We start from the raw sequence: 20,727 nt of genomic DNA, 5'->3' as shown, positions 1-20,727 counted from the left end.
CAGAGAATGTTATCCTAAGTAAAGTGAGCCACTGAGTCCTTTGTTGTCACGAGACCATCACGATGCACAAAGTATAGCAAGAGTACAATGCAAATGAGGTTCTCAGTGGGGTGATCCAGCATCTCTGAGGAGGTAATGACTGGAAAGGTCACAGTCCTGACTGTGGCAGTATTGTTCTCACCGCACAGGGGACTGTTCTGAACAAAGGGCGACCAGAAGGCGCAATGCAGCGGGGCGCGGGTGGCATTTAGCGCGTGAGGTGCTCCTCACCCTTGCCCCTCAACGCGCCTCAGCTCCAGAGATCCCTGCCAAACAAGCGGCTTTCACCCACGCTAGAAGGAGACGTCAAGGATACTTTTTTTTTTTAATTTTGAACTTTTTTAATGCACAAAAAGAACATCTCAGAAACAGAACAGTTACTGACTTATTAATGATGAAGCACTATATAAAGAAGCCCCCTCCTCACTTAGTAAATAGGAATATAATGTAAATAGATGTGAAAGGAGGTGAAAACTTTAGGATTTAGTGCAAATCCTAAAGTTGTATACGACATTCATATATGGCTTCTTATCTCATAGCAATAGTATTTTCATAATGATGTATATGACATTCATACTTACTGGTAAGATGCTTTAGACTCAAAAGTTTAACAAAAATGGTGGAGAGGTAGTTTTGCCAATGCAAGGTAAGAAAAAAGGCTTTACTTTGCTTTTTTTCCCTTAAACATCTGTAACCATTTCACTTTGTTCTAATTTTCTTCTGAATTAGCCAAGACGACAATGATGGTTTTAGAAGCCAATTCCAAAACTCTCTAGGAATGGATTCCCCCAACTACAGGATGACCTGCAGCTCTTTAAACAAACTGGTTTTTTTTTTTTGTTTTTTTGTTTTTTTTTTTTTAGACCTCTCAAGTGCCTGCTGATAATACTGTCTTCTGCCAACCAGAGAAAAATAAAATCCTATTGAACCCAAATACAATTAATGGACCTTCATGGACAGTTGACAGTTTAGCATTGTGAAAGGAGCTTTTCTCTGAGAGAAGCATTTGATCCCCCTGATTCAGCCAGTGTAGAGATACAGTTAATCAAATAAGCACTCTGCACAGTGGCCTTGGGACAAAAGACCAAGGAATAAGAGGCTTCTCTGGTAGCTGCAACACTCCTAAGCAGGGACTGGACTTGTACAAACAACATTCTGTTATCACTCTGAGGCATAAAAAATCATGGACTTCAAGCCCTCTTCTTTTTCCTTTACTTCCATCACCTACTGCTTCCAGGAGTCTGCTTCCTGAGAGGTAAACTGAGTCAGGAGAAGGAGGAGAAGAAATCCCAACTGCTCTTTAGGGAAAGAGCAGTTTCAGTAAAAGTTGGATGACATGAGGTGGAAAATGACTAAAATGAAGCTTGGACATCATTGGCGGGGGCAGCTGTTGGCTCTGTCCCTCTCTCCTGCCAAGTATCTGCACTACTTTTCATGTGGTGCCCTCCACAAATGCCACGAGGATGCTAAAATCTGATCTATCTGCAGGGCTAGGATGATCAGGAAAAAGTCTGCTTTGCGTGATGGCGGTAAAGAGACAGTCCTGATGATGAGGTCAGTGCATCTGCCTTTCCAAGGATGCCCTGTGTCACAAAGAAGTCAGTGTCATCTCAAATCTCTTCCTTTCCCAAGTGGGAAGGGAACCTGTCTGGGAGCTGCCTCCCCACCCACATGCAGGCATCATCCCTACTCCTGTGGAGCTGCATTAAGGTAACCTGTTGCTGGTTTACCCCTGTCCTCTGGAGGTTGGTTACCTCTTGCCATTCTCTATGAGGTTGGGGTTCTTCCCTGACTTTCTTCTTCAGAAAAGCATCCTCTGGAGTTTCCAAGGGGCTATGAATGGCTGGACTGCTAAGCTGTATAGCTTCTTGACCTTCCACTATGGTTATGTGTGTAGTTCTCAACTATCTTCCTACAAGAGCCCAAGTTCCCAGAAGTCACGAATCAAGTGATAATGGAAATGGGTCCTAAACATATTTACGGAATACATATATGAATGGATGAGTGAGTCAGGAAGAAAAGCCCCAAAGCTTCTCTGGAATTTTTTTAACTATTCAGGAAAAGGTGCCTCATTCAATAAAACCCGATCTTCTCACAATAAAACAAAAGCTTCTACAACAGTATTAAATGAGCAAATCCTAGGAGACCAGTGAACTCCTTCAGAGTTCAGACTTACGGAAGTGTCTGCACTCTGCCACATGTGAGATATCCGGTAGCCCACCAGCTCCCCATCCTGCCGCTTAATTGGAGGCTTGATCCATCTGACATCCACCTTATGACTAGATTCATTCAGAGACACAGTGACATTCGAAGGTGCTACTGATGGGGCTATAAGAGAAAAAAGAGAGAAAGATGAGGAACCACAGAGCAAAGTATGTAGAGGTACATTCTCTTCTCAGTTTCTGAATGTTTGGTTTTTGAACATTCTGTGGAAAGCATTCAAATGAGACTGAATTTAATAGCAGATTTTCACCCTCTTTTCAGTTAAGGAGCATTGAAATACTACATGAATTTTTATTATTTTTTAAAAGATTTCTTTATTTATTTATGAGAAAGAGAGAGAGAATGCATGAGAACAAGTGTAGGGAAGGGCAAGAGAGAAAATCCTGAAGCAGATTCAGTGCATAACATGGAGCTCAACTAGGGGCTTGATCCCAGGACCCTGAGATCATGACCTGAGCTCAAACCAAGAGTCAGCCGCTTAACTGACTGTACCACCCGGGCACCCCTGAAATAGTACCTGAGTTTTTAAAACGTAAGCACTTTCCAAACTAAAATCACAAAGACAAGGAAAGGCAGGAAAGGAGGTGGATGGCACTCATAGACTCCTCCTGGAGAAGCAAAGCAGACAGAACTTGAACAGGTTCTCCAGTAGTAACCTGTGGGGTGGAAGATCAACCAGACTGGATATCAGTTCTGTGTCACGGGAGATGTATAAGGCAGGGAACAGTGCAGAGCTCAGAAGGAAGCCATCATTTCAAAGTCCAAAGGCAAGGTTACTGATGATCCGTAAATAAATTTTTAAAAATGTATATATATATATACACACACACACACACACACACACATACATACATATACATATATATACATATATAGATATATCTTATATATATGTAAGATATCTCATTATTGAAGACCAGAGGATCAAATGGTAATTACTGGATGTCAAAATGTAAAATTTAACTCTGGTTTGCACTCTCTATTTTTTTTTAAATATATATTTTTTAAAGATTTTACTCATTTATTCACAAGAGACAGAGAGAGAGAGAGATGCAGAGACACAGGCAGAGGGAGAAGCAGGCCCCATGCAGGAAGCCTGACGTGGGACTCGATCCCAGGTCTCCAGAATCACGCCCTGAGCTGAAGGCAGGCACCAAACTGCTGAGCCACCCAGAGATCCCCAATCACTCTCTGGTTTATAGTTAAGTTTTGCTTATGTCACATACCCATTTACGTCAGAATGTCTATTATCTCTCACAAGGATAAAAGTTATAGCACTTTGAAAAAAAAGTATGTATGTATCATATATATGGACAAAATAATTTGGCAAACAGGTCAAGTTCACTATTAGATAATTTTTTGGGAGTGAGGAGCTTGACTGTATCTACTAAAATTGAAAATAATATGAGGGCATCTGGGTGGCTCAATTGGTTAAGTGTCTGACTCTTGGTTTCAGCTCAGGTCATGATCCCAGGGGTGTGAGATGGAGCCCCAGGATGGGCTCTGTGCTCAGTGCAGAGTTGGCTTGTGATTCTCTCCCTTCCCCTTTCCCTGCCCTTCTGCTCCTTCCCCTGCTCACATACTCTCTCTCTCTTTCAAGTAAATAAATAAATAAATAATCTTAAAAAAAAAAAAAAAAACCTGAAAACAATATGCTCTTTGACCAAGTATTTTATTTCCAGGAATTTAATCTAGAACATTCTCCTGTAGGTAGTATTACATTTACTGAAGCATAAAAAAGAATAAAAGTAATGCTCAGTCAATAAATATGATATAATAAATTTCGATAGACTTTCCAATGGAATACTTACTACCTAGCCACTGAAAAGAATTAGGTAGTTCATGTGTACTGACATAAAAAAATATCTGATGGAGGGAAAAATCAAATTGCAAAAAGGTATGAACAATAATCTATTTTAGAAATAAAAATGATATATATATATAAGATATATATATATGATATATATATATATAAAGAATAAAAACAATTGCAATAATATATACCAAACTACTATTGTCTATACTTGTATTTAGGAGAGAATAAGTTATATATTTCTGATATGCCCAAAAAGATAACAAAAGAGTACTCTAACCTTCATTTCTGCTTAGGAAATGTCATATAACTAAAGTTGTGCTATGAACGGAGTCACATAGTTTCAAATCTGTTGTAGAATGGGGCACCTGGGTGGCTCAGTGGTTGAGTGTCTACCTGTGGCTCAGGGCGTGATCCCGGGGTCCTGGGATAGAGCCCCACATCAGGCTCCCTGCATGGAGCCTGCTTCTCCCTCTGCCTGTGTCTCTGCCTCTCTCACTGTATCTCTCATGAATGAATAAATAAAATCTTTAAAAAAAATCTGTTGTAGAATTTATGGGTAAACATGGCCAACTCAACATGTCTTTATGTCTGCTCTTCCTGAAATCTCTCTACGATGACAGTAAGTAATTTAAAACAGTATAAACTCATAAGGGAAAGCAGAGTTAATTAATAGTGGAGAAGAAATGTCAACATATACTGAAAAGCTGAAAAGATGAAGAAGGTATAATTAATTCAGCAACCTGTTCTCCCCAAAGGATCATGGAGAGGCTCAGAAACTGTGGGCCAGGTACTAAAACTGGAAGATTGAAGGTCTGACCAGGAAGTAGCTAGTCCTCAAGATCCCTCTAACCTATTTCCACACACCTGCCAGGTACTCCCTTATTACCCCCCTGGAAACAGGATGTTGCTTTATTCTCCGAATTGAAAAGCCTCTGGACTTGGGACACTGTCAGGATGAAGACACAATGAGAGGCCAGACAGACAACTGGAGAAATAAGTGGGAGTCTGTACACTGAATGAGGAAGACTCTGTCTCACCCCTCCTCCTCAGCTGGCACCTACAGCATCGGCAGCCATGTTTCCTAAGGCAGGAAATAGGACACTTCTTGGCTAGACAAAGTGAGTGGTCCCAGAGGACAGAAAACCAATATTGACACTTAAGGGTGTCCAAACCAAATAAAAAGATATAAATAAGTTAAAAATAAGGAGAAATCAAAGATATATTACATATTCAAAAATAAGGCTAAATGGCTATATTAATATGAAAGTAGATCTCACAGAAAAAGAATACTACCAAAGATAAAGAAAGCAATCTCATAATGGGAAGGTGGTCAATTATTAGGAGAGCATAGTAAAATTAAACATTTACGCACAAAATAACAGACCTTCAAAAGGTCTGAAGCAAAACTGGCTACAACATCAAAAAAAAAAAATGGATAAAAAAAAAGAAAGAAATGGATAAACCCAAAATTATAACCGCAGATTTCAATGTCTCTCTCTAAATAATTGATAGAAACAGGCAGAAAAGCAGTAAGAATATAATTTGAAAAAGACTATCAACCAACTCAACCAACTTGACATTTATTGAATACTCCATATCATAAGACAATACCTTTCTCTCCAAGTGAACATCATACATTTATCAGGCAAGACCATGTTCTGGGCCATAATTTAAAGTATTCAAGTGATACAGAATATGTTCTTGGGCACCAATAGAATGAAATAAGAAATCAGGAATACAAAGACTTCTGGAAAACCCCCAAATATTTGGGAACTAACTTACATAACTTAATAATTAATTGGGTCAAAGAAGTAAAAAAAGTATTTTTGAACTGAATGAACATGAAACACAGCATATAAAAATTGTCCTCAAAGGCTTTTCTTTATCATTTGAGAGAAGAAGATACTTTACAATTTTGGCACTAGAAGTGTCATTTTGTGCAAGGCTTATGCCCTAAAGATTTCTGATCCTGTTCTGTGTCCCCACCCACCTCCCATCTGTATTAAAGCCAGAGCACTGACTAGGTGAAGCCAGAGTTAAGGGCAGAAAGACGTTCTAGCAATCTAAAGCTCTAAACTGGGGAAGAATAGAAACTGTGGATTTGAATTGAACAGAAATACAGTATTCATTCCAATATTCATAGACGATAATAAAAATCTCAGAAATCCAAGAAAGCACACAGAAAATTCTTTAAAGTTTAAAGACATAAATAAAATTTGCTATGAATAAGATAGCATAGAGAGAACCTACTTCATAGGGCTTCTCTGAGGATCTAATAAAACAATCCATGCAAAGCACCTAATGTGGTGCCTGGCATGTGATGTTTGGTAAACATTAACCACCTTCATGTTCATTATTTCTTGAATTTGATGCTACCATTAATAATTTTTATATGATTATATTTTAGTTTAAAATAATAGATGCCATAAAATGTGTTGCTATTATCTTCCTCTGTAAAATATTATATATTCATAGTAAGGGTAAGCTTTGTCACTAAATAGAACGAAATCTCTTCTCCATTTTCATCAGCTACCTCAATAAAATTCTCCTCCAGAAACAAAGACCAAACAAAGCAGACTTTAAACTCTAAATGAGGCCACTGGGAAGGATTTGTTTAATCACATGCCATTAGGGGCAATATTTATTCTGAACTCCAGGAATTACCTCCTTCAGTTGTGCTGGCCAGAATCCAAGGGCTCATTGCAGACCAGCCAATTTCATTCATGCAGGACACACCAATGCTGTAATTAGCCAGAGCTTGCAGCTGCTCAATTTGATACAGATGTGGTGAAGCAGAGGTGTTAAAAACCATGACAGAGCCATTACTCAGCGGATCAACTTCCTTGACCTAAGTGAGGAGCAAAAATGTGGACCAGGCATTAGTAAGGTGGTGGGAATGCCAGACATGGGGCACTTATGTATTCAGTGCACATGGCTCTTCTCCACTGAGGGGAAGTACCTGCTTCCTTTCGGGCCACACACTAATTTCCCCACCAGCATTACAGTGTGTTACTCATGTTATTGGAGCAGCCACCAATGACTTGAGCAAAATACCTAAAATAAGTGTTCTTGCCATGGGAGGTAAAAGAGCAAAGGATGATCTTTATTATGTGATAATTATGGTAGTAGTCCTCTCTTTCTCAGAACCACCTCAATTCTTGATTTCTTCTCTCAGCTGTTTTACAGAATATGCACCAAAGAGAACCAACATTCTTTGTGGGGGCAAACCTAAAATATTTACTGTCTGGCCCTTTGAAGAGATCATTTCCCAAATCCTACTTCAGGGGATTGGATATGGGATTTCTATTTTTATTCTGCATTTCTTTTCATTATGCAACCTGATGAACTCTGCTCTTGCCTTGAGGTAAATTCTACACGTCCTTTTTTTTTTTTTTTTTTTAACCCTGACTCCCACCCCAATATAAATTCAAGTCCAAAAGCATATAGAGAAAATGTACATTTTCTGAAATTATTTGGTGGGCGGAGATAGGGAAGAGTTCACCCAACCCACTTTTCTCCAAATCTTATTAAAACATCTCAGCTCTTTCCTCTGAGTTCTTTTTCATATTTCCCTCTGTAATCTCTACCAATTTCTCCATATACAACTCTTCACAAGCAAAAATCTAGACCGAGGCCAAACTACCTTTTTCCTTAAGCATACCTCTTGTCTGGGAATGGGGATAAAACTACACATTTTTCAAAATTTCTATGATATGTAGTATTTGTAAAGTCAGAAAAGAGAAAGTGATATTGAATAAAACACAAGTAACCAAAAGTAACTGAGGAAAAAAAAATCTTGAACCCTGTGTGTATTACTAATAATAATGGGCTTACGGTCATGGGGTGTGGATACACAATGCTGTTATTTCAGGATATACGTGCTGAAATTTAGGCCAAGAGGCCACAAATAACATTTTGGAATTCTGAATCCCCTAGTGGATACCATGATGGTGACGTGGGGGCCAAGCCAAGCCTCACCTCTGACTCAGACCTGCAGGCTCCACTGGGTGACAACAAAGTACCAGCTGGCCTGAGGAGCCACCAGAGGAGAAACAAAGAGTTACGTGCTTATCTTGGTGGTGGCTATTGGCAGAACTGACTTTTTGTTTCTTCACTTCAGAGTATGTACCTACTTCCTGGTGACCAACCTCTGAAACTAAGGTGGAGGAAACCTTTGGCTCTCCACCCCTGCCCTGTTTCCGGAGCAATATGTGGAGCATTTCCAGGCACAGGGACGCTCTGAGAACACACTGCTGAAAGAATACAGGGTTTCTATAACAGTGCTTCTCTGTTGGTCCTGAGGGAAAAAAGGGCATGAAATAGCAAGAAGTACTCGGGAGAGTTAAAAATAGAAATGGACTATGCAGCCCAAAAATGGGTGAAGAAAGGAACTAACATCAGGACCAAGGGGAAGTGAGAGGGTGTGTCCCGTTAGTGCATGGATCTGAATCTTGTCCAAGACATTCATTTGTTACCAAGTCAGAGTTTAAAACTGTAGTGGACTGGGGATATGTGCCACAAAACTGTGCTTGGTTCCTTCAGAAGTGGGAATACATTGTTAATCTGCAAAATATAAAAATGTAACTTCTAGAACTGACTCCTGACTAACCCTGCTAGGACTGGTCAGAGAAAACAGGGTAGCCAGTTATATTTGAATTTCAGATAAACAATAAATAATTACATGTACAGGTATGTCACAAAATTACTCCTATAATTTAACTTGTAAAATAACTGTATTTTTATGGGTGAAGGGAGGCTGAGCTAGCTAGTGGGGCAGAGACAGAATAATCACGTCTGGCACCACAGGATCCAAGGTGGACAAGGAAGGCCTGCAATTTGGCAGTCACTGGATGATTTTTCACTCAGCCCAAAGCCAAGGGGAAAAGAGAGAAAGCAGGTGATGCTTCTGTGAAATCTTCTACCGTCAGGAATGATCTGATATTTTCAGACCTTCCTACCATCCTGCTCTACTTCATCTCCACCCTGAGACCTACTCTCTCAATGTGGGGGTAGTACTCATCCTCACAGTCTCCCTAAAGACAACAATACTTAGGTGGGCAGGAGCCTCTTGTTTTCTTGGACTCTTTATACAGCTCAGCAGCAGTTTTAAAAAGGGCTGGCTCATGCTTCAATTATATCTATCCAATCCATCCATCCATCCATCCATCCATCTACCTACCTATCTATCTATCTATCAATAAGCCCTGGTTGCTCCTAACAACAGAGTCCTGGAATACATGGAGGAAAACCTGATGAGATTGAAATGAGAAACAGACAATTCAAAAACTATAGTTGAGACCCTAATTTCCTACTTTCAATAACAGATAAAACCACTTAGCAGAAGATCAACAAGGAAATAAGAAGTGAGCAAGACTCTACTAAATCTATCAGACATATAAAATATTCTACCCTAACCACAGCTGAATATACCTTCCCCTCAAGTAATATGAAACATTCTCCAGGGCAGAACAAATGCTAGCCCATAAAACAAGCCGTAGTAAATTTAAAAGGATGAAAATCATATTAAGTATATCCTCCAAACACTATAGAATAACACTAGAAATAAGCAAAGGAAGAAAACTTGAGAGATTTACATATGTAAAAAATTAAACAACATATTCCTGAATAACCAATAGGGGAAAAAAATCACAAGGAAAAGAACAAAAAAATTTTAGATGAATGAGGAAAAAGCCCCCAAATATCAAAACCTATGTGATGTAGCTAACACACTGCTTAGAAGGCAATGTATAGTATAAATGCTTATATTAAAGAAGAAATTTCTTTTTTTTAAAGATTTATTTATTTATTTATAATAGACATGGAGAGAGAGAGAGAGAGAGAGAGAGAGAGAGAGGCAGAGACACAGGAGGAGGGAGAAGCAGGCTCCATGCCGGGAGCCTGATGTGGGACTCGATCCCGGAACTCCAGGATCGTGCCCTGGGCCAAAGGCAGGCACTAAACCACTGAGCCACCCAGGGATCCCCTAAAGAAGAAATTTCAAATGAATTACCCAGACTTCTACCTTATGATACTAAAAAAAAATAAAATAAAAAGCAAACTAAGCCAAAGCAAACAGAAGAAAGGAAGGGAAGACTGAAATTATTAAAATCTGGAATGAAAATGGAGACATCACTACTAACTTCAAAGAAAAAAAAAGCTTATAATGGAATAGTATAAGCAATTGCATACCAACAAATTAGGTAACCCAAACGAAATGGACACATTCCTAGAAACAAACTAAAAAAACTGACTCAAGAAGAAATGAAAAATGTAAGTAGAGCTGTACCAAGTAAAAAGATTAAGGTAGTATTCAAAAAACTCCACAGGGACACCTGGGTAGCTCAGTGGTTTTGAGGGTCTGCCTTCAGCTCAGGGCATGATCCCAGGGTCCGGGATTGAGTCCCACTTTGGACTCCCTGCGAGGAGGCTGCTTATCCCTCTGCCTATGTCTCTGTCTCTCTCTCTGTGTCTCTTGTGAATGGATAAATAAAATCTTAAAACAACAACAACAACAAAAACTCTCCACAAGGAAAAACTTGGGACCTGATAGCTTCACTGGTGATTTCTACCAAATATTTAAAGAATTAACATCAATCTTCCACAAACTCTTCCAAGAAATAGAAGAGAAGGGAACACCTCCCAACTGATTCTATAAGTCCAGTATCACCCTGATACCAAAACCAGAAATAGCTAACACAAGAAAACTATAGCCCAATAGCTTTTATGAATATAGACACAATTAGACAATGGTGATTGCTACACACCTCTGTGGATATACCAATAAACATTACACACTTTGTTTTTTTAAAGTTTATTTAAGTAATCTCTACCCCAATGTGGGGCTCACACTTATAACCCTGAGATCAAGAGTCGCATGCTCTTCTGACTGAGCCAGTCAGGCACCCCAACATTATACAGTTTAAATGGGTAAGTATTATGGTCTATGAAATATCTCTCAAAAAAAAGCTGCCAAAAAAAAAATGATATCCCTGGTAAGGACTTTGTTAGACTTACCAATCCTTGAGAGGTTTACAAATAAAGTTGGGCAAGAATTAAGTAAAGTTAGAGTTGGTGGGGTGAGGGTGGAGGCTATTTTGGGGATAATAGAATGTTTTCATTTTTCAGGGAAGGAACAGCTGTTAGACAAGAGTGGGAGGCAACAAAAACAGAGAAGCTAATTCCATTTGGTATTAAAAACATCTGGTTGTCAACATATAAAATTCTTTAGAAGTCACTGCTTCAAGTTGAGCTGGCATGAGTGGCCTGTGTCAGGTTAATATGTTTTCAGCTAGTAAGACCAGACATATATGAAACTAAGAACAATTTCTGACCCTACTGTATGACAACATACAAGGCAGACTGCGTCATGTTTTCAGTGGATAATCTACACATGTTCAACTGTTCCCATAAGCAATGTCTCTTCTGAGACATGGAAGAGCAGATGGTTCTGAGCATTGCTTTTGGCATCAGAGCATTTTGAGTTTGAATTCTGGTTTTACTACTCAAGGACTCTGTGAGCGCTCTGAGCTGGTGTCAGTTTTCAGTAAGATGATGTCAGCAAAGTCCCTGGCCATTGTGAGCACTCAGTAAATGGTAGTGTTACTGCTACCCTTTCTATTTTAATGAAATTAACACTCAAAGCAGAGCCTACATCATAGCAAGGTACCATTTTAGGATGGCTAGCCTATATTTCTTATAGCACAATGTCATACCAGTTTTAGATAGTGGTTAAAAAGGGGAAAGACTTTGCAAGCCTATAATGCCCAGGTTGTCCTTGGATCCATTGGCCAAGGTGCTACGTTCGACAGCAAAAATGACCTACCTCATGCTTGCCTGGGCTTCATGGCCTCCAGCCCAGGAGAAGCCAGGTTGAGGAATACTTGGTTTTCCTGAACTCCTGATCACAAGCTAGTCCTAATTTAGGGATGTGTTTTTATACCTTAAAAATTAATTCTCTCTTGTCTCATGATGTTCTATCCTAGAAACCTGTTTCCCTTCTGATTGGACCCTGGACCATGAGCAAAAAGGAAGCAGCATCCCAGGGCAAACACCGTAAAATGGGGTATGCATGGTGGACACTGAGTGGAGAGGAGTCAGTGGACTTCTAAACAGAGGTGTGGAAAGCCTTGGCACGCATCCTCAGGAGGATGAAAAATCAGGTAGGACCTCAGAGCACCAGACAGCCACTTCTCTCTTCATCCTGGAGGTTTACCTGAATGCTGCAACTCCTGAACGGGGAGTATCCATCAAAACCCGGGACCCAGGAGATCAGCACACTGTGTGCCGTGCTGTTGTAGACACTGACTTCAGTTGGTGGGGAGGGAATTACTATATAAAAACAAAGACACACATACAAACACAGTTATAAACTACAGGTGGCCACAGCTACCGAACACACACAGTATCAAATCTGTTTCCATTTCTTAAGATTAGGAAAATTCAACTCAAGTTTTAAAAAGAAGCCACATTGTCTGAGATTAATCATATTAGCTTATAGATAGGTTTTCCGGTGATAGGATGGTTGTGCCTGGACCAGAGGAGTGGAACACAGACCTGCTTTCCTGCCTACTGATGAAGTGAGACCTTAGAGGGAAAAGGATACAGACACATCTATTTCCTTCACTGAGCTCGTGTTCACTACCCTACTGTATACAGGCATGTTGCCGGGTGCCAGGATTCTACATGGGGACAAAGAATCATGGCCCTATTCCTGTGCAACTCCTGGTTGAGGAGGGGAGCCCCCCATAACCTGAGGATGAGAGAGCCCGTGCTGAGAAGAGAGGGGTGCTATGGGAGCACGAGTGTGCATGTGTGGTAGATGTAGGGGAAGAAGCTTTCCAGGCCAAGGAAATGGGAGAGTCAGTTCAAGCCAAAGAACCAACTGCATCTGCTGGGAGGGTAGGCAGGTAATACCATACAATGTGCAATGACCCTGGCCACATGTGGGACATGGACAGGTATTTTCACTAGAATCTAAGAAGGATCTGAAGTTTGAGGATCTTGTTTTATGCTAAATTTAATTCTTTTATTTATTTATTTGATAGAGAAAGAGAGAGCACACAAGCAGGGGATAGTGGTAGGCAGAAGCAGAGGACAAAGCAGGGAGCCCAATGCGGGACTCGATCCCAGGACCCTGGGATCATGACCTGAGCTGAAGGCAGGTATTTAACTGACTGAGCCATCCAGGCACCCCCTAAATATAATTCTTAATTAATGGTCATCATCACATTTATAAGCAAAAATGATGACTACTGTTTTCGAGTGCTTACTATGGGCCAGCACATTATGGATTTCGCTGTGCTTCATTATCACTAGAACCCTGTCAGAGAGGTAGTCTCACGATCCTCATTTATGGATGAGGATACTGAGAATCAGAGAAGTTAAAAACTTGCCAAAGATCACAGAGCTTATTAGCAGAACAGGAACTTGAACTCAGGTCTATCTGAGCTTGGAGTGTGTGTCCCTCAGTAGAACACTGAAGATTGGTTACAGGAGGCAGCAAGCACATTGGTGTGAGCACCAGCTGGTGAGTCTGGTTCCTGTCTGGCCAGCCATGTGGCCAGGCCACAGTTAAATGCCTTTTCTAAACTGTTTCTTTTTCTCTTAGTGGGGATAGTAATAGGTATACATGCGGGAGGGTTTGGGGAGGGGTGCTGATGTGAAGCAATGACAGAGTGGGAAGAAGATCAGAAGAAGGAGAGCTGGGACCCTGTGAAGTGTCCTGGGTACCATATTCAGGAGTTTCTGTTTACTAGAAGACAAACAGCTTGGTGAGTGGCGAAGAATCAGCATTTTCTTTGACTCTCTTCCCTAAATAGATTATTTGTAGAACTGTCCTAAAATGCCTACCTTAAAGATCATAATTTGGCACATATATTACAGTTAATAAGAGATTGGAAGAAGGGAGTCTTGGTTGCTTTGACATAAATTTTTAAATAAATGAAAACCAAAAACATAAGTTTTAGAGGATTAAAAAAAAAAAGCTAAGACTCTGTGTAAAGCATAAAATCTTAAAGTGTCTCTTGGTTTATAGATATTTAAATCTTAAGGTGTTTATACTTTATGAAAATGTCTTTATCAATTCATACCTACTCATGAATTCCTGAAATTCCCAACATTTCTTTTGAAAATTGTAATGATGAGAATTATAATGAGGAAGGAAGTTATACAGTTCCTCCAGGAGTAAGTTTCAGCTTGCTCTTTTTTCTTTTTTTTTTTTTTCGAATAAACTTTTAGAAAATGCCCCCTCGTCACCTTCATCTAGTTGATTTGCTGAAATGAAACAATGGCACTTTTGACTTATTTATTTATTTTTTAATAGTTGGCTCCATGCCCCTTGTGGAGCCCAGTGTGGGCCATGAACTCATGACCCATGAAATCAAGACCTGAGCTGAGATCAAGTTGGATACTTAATTGACTGGGCCACCTACACATCCCCATCAACATCTTTATAAAGTATAACTCTTTTATGATAAGAGTCCCCCACTGTATATTTCTTAACTTTTAACTCATTATTAAACACATCCTGCTTTTCCCTGGTGTTGTTTCCCCAAGATTAAGACCAAAAGGAATACGGACTCAATATTTGCTTCTCTGTATTTAAATTAAGAACAAATGGGGCGCCTGGGTGGCTCAGGTCATGATCCCAGGGTTCTGGGATCTAGCCCTGTGTTGGGCTCCCTGCTGAGCAGGGAGTCTGCTTCTGCTTCTCCCTCTGTCCACCCCCTGCCCCATCCCGCTCTTGCTATCTCTCTCACTCTCTCTCTCTTAAATAAATAAATAAATAAATAAATAAATAAACAAACAAACAAACAAACCAACAGAATCTTAAAAAAAGAAATGGTGCAGCAGTTTAGCGCCGCCTGCAGCCTGGGGTGTGATCCTGGAGACCCGGGATCGAGTCCCACGTCAGGCTTCCTGCATGGAGCCTGCTTCTCCCTCTGCCTGTGTCTCTGCCTCTCTCTCTCTCTCTCTGTCTCTATGAATAAATAAACAAACAAAAAAAATCTTTAAAAAAATTTATTAAAAAAATAAAAAATAAAAACAAATACTAAAACATAAAATTTGCTTGAGTTTCTATGACAAAGGGTAAGAAAGATGATTTGAAAAGAAATAAAAGGACAATATTTACTCTCAAGTTTCAGGTTTAAATAACTGATTCCATGGAGGGAGGAGGAGGAGGAGGCAGGCGACTGAATTGGAATGCCTCCACTAGCATGGGGACCTTCAAACACAAATCTTCCATTATGTTATATCCCAGCTCAGGCAAGAAGATCAGGGGGACGAGGCACAGGAGCTCTGGGCTTTCCCTCCCTTCTGCCCCTCTCAGGACAGCAGCTAGGGAAGACTCGCGCCCCCATTTCCTTTAATCGATGCCCTAAGCCACCCCCACCCCTGGGAGCTCTTCAAGGGGGTAACAGGGACTAGTTCAAGGTGGGAGAGGGAAAGGTGAAAACCGGGGCTAAGAAGATCAAGGGTAGACATCTTAGCCTATTCTCAGACTAAGCAGAACTAAACGAGCTAATGTTTATCAAAGACTTATGCACCAGGCACAGTTATGAGTGCTTTTACTTGTATTATCTCATTTAAGCCTCAAAAAGAAGTAGATTCTGTAATTATCCCTATTTTGTACTGAAGCCAAGGAGGTTAAGTGACTTGTCGAAGGTCGCAAAGGAAGTCAGTGGGGAAGACAGGGCTCAAGCCCAGGTAGCTGGCTGCAGGGCTCATGCTGCGTTCCCTGACCAGCTCCCAGGATGTGCTTGAGGGACTTGACTTTGATATTTACCTTTGATGTTGATCTGCACACCCTTGGACACGGTCAACCCTTTGTCATTGTGGGCTTCACAGCTAAAGACTGCTGTCTCGGTCAGACCTGGAAAGGAAGGGACTCGTGAGACCAGCCACCGAGAAACAGGCTGCAGGGCACCAGACTCCTATGGTTGTCTTAACATTCTTTTACTTTTTGGTTCATTGCTTCAACCCATAAACGCAAAGTTAATATTTAAAGTGTGCTGGTGGTTGAAACAAACCTGGGATTAAACCTTAGCCACCAGGAGCAAGTCAACTGTGGGCCTCAGAGGCAGCTGTTTTTCATTTAAATGCTTTATTTTTCCCAGATGGTGAACTGTTAGATGACAAAGCAGTAATATTTAGACTTAAATTTTTGCAAGGAGGTATAGGAATCTCTGGCCCCAATATCAAGAAGAGTGCTTTTTGAGGCTCACCTGGATGATCCCCTACTGCTTAGCCACACAGTACATATGATACTGCACACTAATGACATTTCAGGACACCAGACATAGTGGGATAAAAGTCACAGTGTTTAACCATTTCAGATGGTCTGTTGTAATGAATCCCTTTTTAAATTTATTTTTTAATTTTTAAATTTTTTTAAGATTATTTATTCATGAGAGACACACACAGAGAAAGGCAGAGACATAGGCAGAGGGAGAAGCAAGTTCCCCTCAAGGAGCCTGATGCAGGACTTGATCCCAGGACCCTGGGATCACAACCTGAGCCAAAGGCAGATGCTCAACCACTGAGCCACCTGGGTGCCCCAAATACTTCTCTTAATAGTAAAAATTAGTCTGTTCATAAATAAGTATTACATAAACACAAGACATTATGATTACTTGAAGAGAAGATGGTAGTGTTGAATGAAAAAAAATCTATAATATCAGAGGTTTGAAGACATCTTAGAAATTTTAAAAAGTAGTTGATTTATTAATTTTAAATAGAAAGATGAGGTAATCCAGATATTGGTTTCTAAGACTATTTGCCAATAAAAGGAAATGAAAGTCTGGAGAAATGGTTGATTCTCAGATTGGAGCAGGAAATATATAAGATGAGCCTGGAATAAAATTTAACACAAACGCCATGTAACACACAGACACACAGACACACACACACAGTGATGGGGGGATGACAGAGAAACAGAAATCAACTAAAAGAACTCCTAATAGCCAAAGCTGTAACAATTTGATCAAGAAAATAAACAAAGTAGCATTGGATTGTAACCTGAAGTATAAAATAAATATTTACAAGTCTATATTGATACAAATAAATGATTAAATAATGGGGAAGAAAAGACAAATCTCTCATGTAGAAGAGTTCCAAATAATTTATGTGGATTCTCTGTCCTGAAGGTGGAGGACCATAACTCCCAACCCCTTAAGCATGGGCTGCACATAGTGACTTCCTTCCAAAAAAGGATAATACGAAAAGGAAATAAAAGCGAAACTTTATTTTTTAAACTTGAGAGTTGAGAAAATGATAAACAGTACCTTGGCCATATGACCAAGGTCAATACCACTAAGTTATGTTGACAGAATGTATCCTTGATATGGTGTAATGAAAGTGGCCCTCCCCCCCCGGGCAGTCTTCCTCACCAAAACATACACCCAAAGTCTATGCAGGAGAAAAATATCAGATAGTTCAGACTGTGGGACGTTCTACAAGAAACCTGACCAGTATTCCTCAAATCTGTCAAGACCATTAAAAACAAGTTAAATTTGAGAAATTGTTACAATCAAGAGGAGCCTAAAGAGACAAGACAACTAAATACTGGATGAAATCATAGAATACAAGGGTATTAGCTAAAAACTAAGGAGATCTGAGTCAATATAGACTTGAGTCAATAATAATGTATCAGTATTAGTTCATTAATTATAACAAATATATCACACTAATATAAGATGTTAATAATAGGAGAGCGTGGGCAGTGGGGTTTATGGGAAAACTCTGTATTATCTCCATAACATCTAAAATCTAAAACTATTCTAAAATTTAAAAACAGATATTTGCTTCTTTTTCTTTTTTTTTTTCAAAGCACAGCCATATATACCATCTAGTAGAATCTGGAAACTTCTCTGTGTCTTGTGGCACAGAATTCACATCATGAACTGGAGAAAGAAAAAATTCTTGAAAATGTATCTCCATTTGCTTCTTGCCTGAAAACCTTACTTTGTTTTCTTCTATCCATTATCCATTTACTTGTATAAGAAAATTTCGACCTGATAGTTTTAATATTCAAAGCTTGTCACTAACAGTAATTAAATATTTGAAAAAATAAGGAGGAACAAGCTGCTGGGGGAAGACCAGCCCTAGGTTGGGCCAAATGGTCAGAGAACCATGTCTGGGAGAAGTTTTAGGAAGAAATGTGAACCTGATTCCCTTTTATGTTGGCACTTCTCTTGAGGTTTAGAAATGCACAGAAATACCAGTGTCGGTGGGCTCTTGCTCCTTTCCATCCAGATGGAAGTTAAGTTAGGCACCTGAGTTCTGCTAACTAGACATGGTCTCTCAAGAAAAAACAAACCTATGTATCTCTGTCCTACAATTCTCTGGTGACTTTTTACTTCTCTAAAATAATGTTCTGTCAAAATAAGACAGACACTTCAGGTATTTTAATTTTCTGAGGTAAGAAGTATTTCCCTCAGATTGGAAGAAAATCCTATTTGGATGGCTTCGATTCTCTTGACAATTTCAAGAGCTAAGAAACTAAAATTTCAGGTAGGAGCCATGACTTTTCACATTTTTGGTCACTTCCTTTTGAGTGACAGATGAAACTGTTAATAGTTTGTGTGATGGTTTAAAAAATTTTTTTATTTCACTGAAGAGGAATATTTATGTCAAACTCATTAACCACATGTATAAAAGGACATCCTTTAATACCCTGCCTTGGGGGTCTTTGTATCTTCTGCTTATATTCCTCACAAATAACTTTGAAAAATATATGGAGCTCTTATACATTTTTGAGGTTTGCATCTTAAATGTTTTATGATTTAAACAGTTGCAAAGAAAGTAATTTCCGGTACTCTGACATTTTAAAGTAAAATTCCCTTAAAGGTACCTATGTAGCATACCCATTTAGGGATGGGAGACCCTAAATCACCCACAATGATTGTGGGTGAGAAACAATTTTCTCCCAGCAGCCAGAAGTTTCCATCATGATTTTCTATTTCTCCTGCAGCATTTTATCCAAATGGCACTAAGTATTTGGGTTTAGAAGTCATGATTAATGACCTTACAACACTTCTTGGCAATCAAAATACACATATATGTTAAAATTGGGGAAAAAAATATCTTCTAGATTGATTATTCTCAAAACTTTTAGGGTACAACTCATCAGGACAATATATAGAATTATTATTATTTTTTAAAGTAGGCTCTCCTGATGTGGGTCTTGAACATATGACCCTGAGATCAAGACCTAAGCTGAGATCAACAGTTGGATACTTAATTGACTGAGCCACTCAGGCACCCCAACCACGTATATAATTCTTAAACATAAATAGAAGAATTTTACTGGAAGGGCAACTCCTTTGTTGAACAAAATTTGGAATTTTCTATGTAGTGATCTGGAAATTTCTTAACCTGAGCCAAAGCACTATAGCAGTCACTTTCCAAGTGAGATTTGGAAACTCCTGGGGATCTCAGAGGCCCTTTTAGGAGTCCTAATGACGAAAACTATTTTTGAAAAAAAAAAAAAGAAAAGAAAACTATTTTTGTAATAATAATAATAATAACACTAACAATAATAAGATGTTATTTGTCCTTTCTACTTTCTTTCTTTCAGGAACATGTGATGGAATGTTCCAAAAGAATTTTCCAGAGGCTGTATGTTGTGTGATGATGTCATTAGCTCTATCAGTAATAGAGGATGTGCTTGTATATTTTTATGCTTTGAAAGTTTTATTTTAGTTTCTGAATTAGAAACCAGAAACTACTACCAGTAGGTAGAACTCACATAAACAAAACCTTTTTGGTTCTCAATAATTTCTAAGATTGTAAAGGGATGTTGAGACCAAAGCATTTGAGAACTGATGCCCTATGGTGACTCCAGATAAGTCAGGGAGAGGTCTTTCTTCTTTTGCAAAGTGAGGGAGAGATGACTGGGAAGCTGCAGTTGGAAAAGAAGCACCGACATAGCATTTGGATTTCAGGAACTTTGTCAGGCCAGATTTTACAAAAGAAGCCAGACATCCCAGATGAGAATCAAGACCTCATCCCTCTAAACCACTGCGTGGTGCCCATGCTGCCAACTATTGTTTCACAGTCCAACCTGTGACACTTTGGTTTTCATACTTAAGAATCACTTTTAACCTTCTAGGTCATAAGCTCTCAAATAAGATGCCCATTTCACCAGGCTCCATGAATGTGCAAAACTTGGCTCATATTTAGAAAAATAGGCTTTGGCTCAGAAAATACAGTTGCTTTGCAATTTATATTTTTTATATAGTCGAGCTAAACATAGTTATTTGACTTCAATGACTCTTGTCAAAACTCTTGGGAAACACTTGAGTACAGGATACAGATCACATTCCAAACTGGTCAGGAGGGGGAAAAAAACAAGAAGATGGATTCATTTCATAAACTCCTTTGACAAGCTATAGATCCCTAAGTAAGACAATTGGGGTCCACTGTTATTTAGAGCTGCAAGGTTTATCAACGCCCAAAGTGAAACCACGTGTCAGGAACATGATGTTAAGGTTAAGTGGGAAGTTGCTTTTCCTTTTTGTGTTTCTTTTCAAAGTGCACACAAAGTCAGGAAAACAATCTCTAGCAAATTCTCTGGCACAAGAAATCCACATTAATACAGAATGGCCCAGAAGGAGCTAAATCATGTATTACAGCAGTTCTTCCTGGGC

General features: G+C 39.4%; 1 protein-coding gene across 1 annotated transcript in view; it reads right to left on the bottom strand.

The window, feature by feature from the left end:
• Nucleotides 1–20,727, bottom strand: part of MERTK (MER proto-oncogene, tyrosine kinase) — a 112,476-nt gene that overhangs the window by 37,175 nt on the left and 54,574 nt on the right. Inside the window, exons 5-8 of the mRNA XM_038561448.1 lie at nt 15,864–15,950; nt 12,291–12,406; nt 6,743–6,926; nt 2,216–2,367 (exon numbers count right to left, since the gene is read on the bottom strand). Coding sequence (XP_038417376.1) covers nt 2,216–2,367; nt 6,743–6,926; nt 12,291–12,406; nt 15,864–15,950 — 539 coding nt within the window. The remainder of the gene's footprint in view (nt 1–2,215; nt 2,368–6,742; nt 6,927–12,290; nt 12,407–15,863; nt 15,951–20,727) is intronic.

This window comes from Canis lupus, chromosome 17, assembly GCF_011100685.1.
Source record: "Canis lupus familiaris isolate Mischka breed German Shepherd chromosome 17, alternate assembly UU_Cfam_GSD_1.0, whole genome shotgun sequence".
Taxonomy (NCBI): domain Eukaryota; kingdom Metazoa; phylum Chordata; class Mammalia; order Carnivora; family Canidae; genus Canis; species Canis lupus.
The sequence above is the reverse complement of the archived record's forward strand: the minus strand, read 5'-3'. Positions and strand labels throughout refer to the sequence as shown.